General features: G+C 38.9%; 1 protein-coding gene across 1 annotated transcript; it reads right to left on the reverse strand.

Moving 5' to 3' along the window:
- Positions 1-1,621: 1,621 nt before the first annotated feature.
- Positions 1,622-8,272, reverse strand: LOC130078739 (thioredoxin reductase 2, mitochondrial-like; the record flags this gene model as incomplete). Its single annotated transcript, XM_056244390.1, has 7 exons — positions 1,622-2,992; positions 3,186-3,283; positions 3,943-4,014; positions 4,609-4,701; positions 5,582-5,677; positions 7,611-7,789; positions 8,210-8,272. Coding segments are annotated over 7 exons (725 nt in total), but the record flags the coding sequence as incomplete, so codon positions are not given.
- Between the last annotated feature and the right edge of the window lie 1,006 nt (positions 8,273-9,278).

Raw genomic sequence — 9,278 nt, forward strand, 5'->3', positions numbered from 1 at the left:
GCGGCCGCATATTTCTGTGTTGTGGCGCAGCTCCGCCCACCGCCTGTGAGTGTGTTGTGTGTGTGTGTGTGTGTGGGTTGATAGAGCCAAGCTGTTGGTGGTAGTGTGTTGGGGTCAGGGTTCTTCAGTCAGCACCCCGTCCCTGAGTCGAGCACACGGTACCCCCCTCTTCCCATCAGTCCTGGGTACAAATAAACCTGGTAGCGCAGTGCTCCTCTCCACAGCAGGCTGTCACTCCTCTCTCAGGCTCATTAATCAGAGCCAGGGCAGATTAGACTTCAAACAAAAACAAACTCCAGATATACCGTTCTTCCAACACGGACCCTCACTCCCAAGTCTATGGCATTCTCATGAAACCAAGTGAAATTTTACACAATGCAAAGTATTCGTGTGAAACCGTAGACATATCGGCATTATTAAAGAAACAGAAGGTTTAGCAAATGTTAAACCCAAAAATAAAATTTCTGTCATCATTTACTCATCTTTATCTAGTTCTAAACTTGTATGAATGACTTCAGTAGAACATAAAACTAAAAGAAAACATTTTGAGAGAAGTCTCCAAACCAAAACTGTTTGGCAACCAACGTTCTTCAAAATATCTTCTTTTGTGTTCCGTCGAAGAAAGTAAGTCATACAGGTTTGGAACAACATGAGTAAATGATGACAATTTTCAATTTTAGGTGAAATATCCCTTTAAGGATGGGGCATGAGGCATTGAAATCTTGACTAGGGTTTCTTACGCTGATTTCATATTCATTTAGCATACAGCAGGTATAACTACAGAACTAATAGAACAACTTGAGCGACTATGACTTGTCCAGGTGTTTTATATGTTTTGAATATCTGTTTTTTTAACTGCATTACAAATGCAAATGCCCAGATTAACTTTATTACCCATTTTACTAAACAATTGAAGTGATATTTTGTCCAAAAATGTAAATTGTGCCATTATTTACTTCCCCTCATGCTTTTCCAAACCTGTATTTCTTCTTTTGTGTTACACAAAGAAATAAAGGCTTCCATGGAACAATTATTCTGGTGGCTCATTTCCATGCTACAATGAATGAGCCTGAAACGTTTTAAAGCTGTAAATATAGAACATAAAATAACCATTATAGAATCATAAAAGTTGTTAATATGTCTCATGAGCTATATTCCAAGTCTTCTGGAGTCATATGATAGCTTTGTGCGAGGAACAGAGGAAACTGTTACACTTTTAGGTTGAGTTTGAACTTGAGAATCGTATCAGTGCAATTCGTGAATTAATTATTCAGGCCGGTTTTGTGACCTGGACCAATCAAATTATTGAAAAAAGAAAAAAAGATTTGTTCGTAAATCCAGCACCGCTACTTATCTCATGAATGCAGCAAAGAGACAGTCAATAACAACTTAAATTTCATTATGTTCCATACACAAATCTATCATACGACTTCAAAACGCATGGAATACAGTCGTACGGGTCACTTTTATGATGCTATTGAATCCTTTTTAAAGTTTGAAAGCCTCCTTGTAATTTAATGGACAAAGAGCAACCAGTACAAATCTAAATTCCTTCATCAGTGTCCTGACGAATAAATCAAGTCATACGGGTTTTGATCGACATGCCAGTGAGATGAAAAATTTTAAATCTTGCATTACAATTAGATTTGCATCTGCTGACATATTATATATCAGTATGTTTCAAAATGCACATATGCTTTTCATACTATATCTGGTTTGAAAGTACACAGATTCCCAGTCACAAAATGAATTGAACTTCTGGGAATAGTTGCAGTTTAACTTCCCTCAAAGCGGGCGGCAGCACCATGGGCCAAAGCTATTAGCCAAGTACACAAACAACAGATAAGCTAAACCTATGGAGCGATAAATGCCCAGTAAGTGTTCAATTAATCTTAACATTCTGCCAGTGATTAACTGTGACTTGAATTCATAATGACTACTCAGCTCTGAGATTATTATCCCCACGTGCGAGTGAAGAACGGGGGAAAAGGAAGCAAACACTGCCACCTTTAGGTCGCCGGTGGTACTGACTTCTTTTAGGCTTTAAGCAGAGACATCAGGGGCAGGAGAGTATGTTATTGTACTGCGTACTCTCTGCTCCCGCTGTGCACTGGGGAACCTCCTGAAGTCCAGGACTAAACAAGCGCTCACTCTGTCCACGACCGGGTTCTGCGTTTGAGTGACACGCCGCTCACCGAGTGTTTGTCTACGTCCCTGGGAAAAGGGGTGGTGTCAGCGCAGCGACGGGCCTATCCCATCCATCAGTGTCAGGAGTGGCGCATGACTAATGGACAGGAAGTACAACCAGAGAAACAACAATATTTGCAGAATATATTTCAGAAACATTAGGCCACTTTCTCCAACGGTTCTTATTTCAGCAAACTGTAAAGGGGGCTTAATCCTGATTTATGGCCGTGTTTATCTGTTCGCAGCGGCGCTTGCGGTTCGTGTTGCTCTAACCTGGATCTGTGACCGTATTCTGTAGAGCAAACGTGAGGACCTTATTGGATTATCTTCACTTGTGGTGAAAAGCTAGCCGAACTCCCCTGGATTTGGTTTAAAAGTGATGACTCATAGAGGTAAAGTAAAGAAGCACGTACTTGTTAGCACTGACCTCTGGAATTATCATATGAAATATCATATTTTAAACTGAAATAGATTTGCATTCTGTGGTCATTCGAAGATCAAAGATATGGCCCTGATGTGCACACAGACGAGATCAAAACGGAAGAGGTTTTAAAGCAAAGACTGAAAGAGAGACTTGCTGAATTTTCATGAGATGCTTCCTGTAACTCCATAACTCACATGATCATAACCCTGTTTACTGGTTCCCGTGTGCTCGTGTGATCAGGGAAGGGATGCTTAACCTCAGCAGCCCGTTACCGTGGCGTCAAGACCGGAGCGTTTAGTGATGTTGAGTTTGGTGAGCTCCTCGGCGCAGGTGGGGTGTATCCCGACCGTGTTCCTGAGGTGTCCATAGGTAAGCCCACACCTGCAGATATAAACACACAGACGCTGTATTCATTCGCCCACAGGTGTTGTAACTCACACTGATTTGAATTTACACGCAAATGTGCGTGTAATGAAACAGACACCTGGGTGATATCAGAGGAAATCAAATCAAATGAATGTAATCTGACTCCAGCTCGACATCACGTGCAGGTTAACGGGGACGTGGAACTTACTGGAAGCCCAAAGAAAAGCCCTGTGTGACCTCACCGGCGTTCGGCCCAGTAAAATGCAGACCCAGCACGCGCTGCTCACCCTCCCGTAGACAAATCACCTGCAGGAAAGAGAACATTAGTTATTAGTTAATAATTGAGATATGACGACCATCCTTATTTGAACTTCCAAAGAAATTGATCCTTTTACTCTCCAAGGATGCAAGATTATCAAAGAACCCTACACAATAGTGGCTCCACAACAGCTCAACACCTTAAACTTATAGTATTAAAACTCAATTTATATTTTAAAACCCTTTTTTTAGCAGCCATTACTCCAGTCTACTAAGAAACCGATACATAATCTTTATGAAATGTGCTGATTTGCTAGTTGAGAAACCTTTTTTATTCGCATACCTAAAAGCGGCTGTAATGAATAATCAATCCGAAAAGTGCAATTCAATGTCTTTTTTGCAGTTGCTTGTGTATTATATATTATATATATATAAGGCCCAAAAATACAAAAAAATACTAGTTCTTTTGAGAAATGAAACTATTTCTTGCACTACTGACATGAAAGAGGATGGTAAAATAGTATTGTGGATGGATAAATAAATAGTTAAAAAAATATTACAATATTACTGTTGACTAGATTTAGATCAATTAAATGCTATTTCAGAGAAGTGTCAATTTCTTTAAAAAATAGTCTTAGTGTGTATATATATATATATATATATATATGTGTGTGTGTGTGTGTGTGTGTGTAACTATTTTAAAATACCTTTATATAGCATTGAGTGGCATCTCTCTCAGCCACAGTGAACTCGAGCGGTTTGTAGAAGGCATGGTACACCTGTTAAACCAGACAAAACAAAAACTATGATACACCAACAACGACATCATGTCCTGAATCATCAACCACTTGAGCTCATCATTTTACAACAAGCACTTGGAAACAAGTGCTGCTACTGTTATGTTTGTGTCTGTTACTAAACATTTTTTAGGTGCTGAAATCATCATTATTGAACAAGCTTCAGAGTGAGCGCTCTGGCGTGCCGACACATGCTGCTCACAGCTGTCAGGGCCAATTGGATACTGCATTTTTGATCATCTCTCATCAACCTCTACAAGCATCAGTCAGCCCTCCTGAACACCTGTCAATCAAACCAGAGGCACAGCCCTCTCTGAATGCTTTAGGCTTTAGAGCCATGCAGGTGTGCAAGTACCCAGTATACACATACACACAAGTATACAGTAATGTGCTTGCTTGGCAATTGTACAGAGCCCACAGTTAGGATAATGAACTATATTACTTGGTGGAAGAATTGTTCACCCTATATTGCAATATTAATTGCATGTATTGAACATGTATTGCTGCTGCTGCCATTTTATAACTGCACTTCACATTGTATCTAATAGCACCCATGGTAAAATTGCTGTATTTTACCTCAATCTGGTCTTTGCCGTGTCTCTTTTCAGCCTCTTCTTCAGACAGACCTACACAGCCGTACTCTAGTGGAGTGAACACTGTAGTGGCCACCTACACACACACACAAATAATTTAACTGGAGAACATCCATAATAAAAAATGACAAAAGCAGCACTAGAAGGTTGCATTGTGTTTTTTTGTTGCACCAAGACATTTTTGTGACAGTATTCTAAAACTTAATTCTCCTTACTGTCCAGTCATTTCAATTTTGAGTTAATACGTAATTCCTATTAAATTTTCTATGATTACATTATCATAAAAATTACTGTAATGTAGTCACACACACACACACACACACACACACACACACACACACACACACACACACACACACACACACACACACACACACACACACACACACACACACACACACACACACACACACACACACACACACACACACACACACACACACGTGTGTGTTTGTATATTTTTAAATGTGTGTGTGTGTGGATTAATCTCACAAAGCCTGTCAAAAACATATGAAAATTAAAAATATATAAAAAAATTACTGTAATATAATTACACACACACACACACACACACACATGTATATATTTTTAAATGTGTGTGTGTGGATTAATCTCACAAAGCCTGTCAAAAACATGAAAATAAAAAAAATATATATAAAAAATTACTGTAATGTAATTATACACACACACACACACACACACACACACACACACACACACACACACACACACACACACACACACACACACACACACACACACACACACAAACACACACACACACGTACACACACACGTGTGTGTTTGTATATTTTTAAATGTGTGTAATTACATTACAGTAATTTATATATATATATATATATATATATTATTTTCATATGTTTTTGACAGGCTTTGAGAGATTAATCCAGAAACAAAGAGAGAATGAGAACACATGCGTGTAACGAAAAACTCACATTCTCATAATTCATGAGCTCATCGGAATGGCCCACCAGTCTACGGGCCAGGAGCTTTCCGGCCTGAATGGCTGTCGGGGTCAACTCGGGACGACCCTGAAACAGAGTGTGAGTAGGCTGTGTCAGAGAACATTTACACACACACAAACATGTGTTGTTATTGTTAACTAAAAATACTAAAAAATTACATTAAAAACGTAAATGAAAATTTAAAATGTTGTCTTGGCAACTAACTGAAATAAATTAGGTTAATATTAATTAATATTATAATAGTATACTGTATAAATAATACTAAAATAAACACTAACCCAAGCATGGATGCGTTCAACAGCAAATCTAGTCTACAAGAATTGGGCAGGTCAATTCGCAATGCGCAACAATACAACTGAAAAGATTTAAACGCTAATTTTCTTTGCATTATGTTTTAATGATGTGTCGTGAAGTATAAATCCATGTACGATTAGCCTGATCAGACATTTCAGAGATTAGTATCATTTCAACATTACATGACTGTCAGTCAAGATGATTATTACAGTGCAGAGGTGGACGGCTGCCAATCAGCGCTGTGAAAAACATGCCTACAGTAACAACACAGGAACAAGCAGCACTGCGGGGCGAATTCTCATTCACTGACTAATGCCATCAGCAACCAGTCTGATAACTTCTGTACATCCTGCTGTCCAAGAAACTGCCTTGGGTGTTTGGCTCAGAGAGTGTGTGTGTGTGTGTGTGTGTGTGTGTGTGTGTGTACACCACCCAGGCAGCTGGATAGTAAATGCACTTCTTGGCAGTAACCAGGTGCAGCTCAACATCTAGTTTTCTTTCCTTAAAAAATGATAAGTCATGCACATTGACGTACAAAGAGCTTCTTCTGACTAGTTGTGTAGCGGTGTGTGCCCGCCAATAATCACACAGCTGCTGCAGCTGTGATATTTGATCCCGGTAGCCAGTTGTGTTGGAGATGTTACAGGGCAGCGACCTTCCAGGAGAGCGATTGAACTGACAGACAGGAATATGCTGTAGATGTGTCGATTTCCAGCTGTTCCTTCTCGGCTGAGTTTGATTAGGGCTGGGCGGTATGACGCTATGTGTTTATATCGCACTATGTGAAAATATCTAAGTCACAATGAAATAAAAACCGTAGTATTTATTGTAAACGATTTATCCGTGCACTGCGTTATTAAAAACAAAAAATGCATACACCCTCGTAACCTTTAATCAAAATAACCTCCATTCTCTTCTCTGATGATGTGATTTTTACTGACACGAGGGCGGGACAACCTGTCACTCACATGAGATCACAGCAATAGCAAACCACAATGATCCGATCACTTCCCAATGGACAAATTCAAGTCATGCCCTACATTTTTTCTTGTTTGGGAAGCTGTTCTCTCGATTATATCTCAAAATGAAAACTTCTTTTTCATGCTGACTTTAAAGTTACTGACATGTTAGAGTGATAAAGAAACGTGCATGAATACGAAAATAAAGAGCTAATGTGCTTGATGTTAATAAGAGTTATTAAGCCCAAGTCAAGAAAAAAAAGAACTCAATGTGATACTCGCTCTGATTGACACACACTCGAAGCACGCACACAAAAAGTCGCCTCTCTAAGACAGCATGCAATCCCAAATTCAGTCTCTTTGCGCTTAAATGGTCAAATAGACGTAATTATGTTGATCCATGCATTAGGTCTTAAAGTGACAGCAGCCTAATAAACCTGCTGGTGTCTGTATCTAGTGTTATGGGTAACACATTATGTAATCATTAACAACAGTGATGTAATCAGAGTAAGACATTCCTCTTGACTGAATCATTTTTGTATCTTTAATAAGAATAGATTACAATACAATGTTTTTTTTGTTTTTTTGTTTTACATTTGATTATTCAGTTTCTGCAGTATTTCTTACTACATGTTAAATAAACCTACTGTAACTGAAAAACTCGTATCATGAAATAGGATTTCGGTCATATCGTCCACCCCTTCCCTACTAGTGCATTATTGATGACATTCATTCATAGCGCCTACCTCACCGATGTCTCCGATTGCAAAAATATTTGGCACAGATGTGGCTTCATCAGCGGCCAAAATTATCTTCCCAGTTTCTTTGTTGATCTCCACGCCAACCTTCTCCAAATTGAGGGTCTTGGTTTCAGGGGCTCTGCCTAAACTCAAAGAGAAGAAAGCAATGACAGTTAGCGCTGACAGTTATCGGACAGCTTTTGGATGCTTTAGGCTGGAGTTTATCGCTCAGCCTGCTGGGAGAATTTAAGGGTGGCTTTACACTCTGAGATTAGAGGGCAAAATCTTATCCAGTGATTAGAAACGAAAACACAAGCACAGCTGAGGTGGTGGTCTGACGGAGGGCGTAATGAAGAGACCTGGATGCATATCCCATCAGCCACCTGGGGCTTGTGGTGTCATTTCTGTCACTTCCTATCCGAGGGCTGAGAGAGGCTGTCGACACTTGTCCATCTCTGGCCCCCTTCCCCCATTCACGGCGTCTCAGACACGCACACACACAAGACTCGAGTCCCAATGCCTTCACAGGTATCACAATAAACAATGTTTGCAGCAGAAGCCAGAGGTACCCATGTAGATGCTATCAGACAGCAAGAAAAACAAACCGTAAGCCCCTTTTCCTGCCTCAAGCACAGAAACAACTTCCTTCTGCTCGACTACAGTGAGACCTGAGACACAGATATGAGTATGCATGTACACATCGATTACCCAGAGAAAGAGTGAGAGATGGTGAAACAAAAATAAAACACATTTTTCTTCAAATTGAAGTCTGAAGCTGGAGTTATATTGGCTAAGTAAAACTACTTACGACTAATTTGTTTTATACATTAAGTAAATTAAAAACACTAAATAGCATTTGGAAAACATTGAATGCTGATACACAGTTTCTGTGTGTGCCAATAATAGCAGCAAACGGAACTGAAAAAACGGTTTCTTAACAGGTGTCCCAAACTAATTTAGAATTACATTTCTACTTTTTATAAATTTTTTTGTGATTGGTCATAATTTAAATTCAGAGTGAAACTGTACTGTAGGAAAATTTGTTACACTAGCAGAAAAAATTATTTCAGAGGCGTTATTCATTTGTATGTACATAATATATACGTCTTTGAATTAAAGAACATGACATTTTAATGACTTTAGAGTAAATTGAATCATTCACAGTAAACATGGAACTGTAAAGAGAGTATTCTTAATACTTTTGAATTTTGTTTTCTCTCTCTCTCTCTCTCTCTCTATATATATATATATATATTTTTTTTTTGTATATATTTTATTATTAAATTATTAGCAGATAAAACCACTGCACAGTCTTTAGGGCACTTAAATCAAATAAAGAGTGCTGTAAAAATTACACAAAATAATGTTTTTGTACTGAAATTATAAATACTCAATGTAATGGCTAGTTTCCACTAACACCACACAGATTGTCATCAGAAGCAGAACTGTAATGAAAAAAATTATTTCTATGGCTGAGTTTAGAGGATAACGCCACAACAAAGGCTCAGAAGTCCACGAACCACAAGTTCAGTCTAAATGAAAGACATCCTTTGTTTTACACCACATTCCATCAGCAAAAAACCCCTTGAGATATCCTTCACGGCCCGTGGAAAAAGAACGTCCTTGACTTTGTGTGGGCAAAGACCTGATAATAGCGAGAATGTGCATTTTATT

Source organism: Rhinichthys klamathensis, unplaced genomic scaffold (genome assembly GCF_029890125.1).
Source record: "Rhinichthys klamathensis goyatoka isolate OS25496 unplaced genomic scaffold, OSU_Roscu_1.1 h1tg000972l_1, whole genome shotgun sequence".
Classification (NCBI taxonomy): domain Eukaryota; kingdom Metazoa; phylum Chordata; class Actinopteri; order Cypriniformes; family Leuciscidae; genus Rhinichthys; species Rhinichthys klamathensis.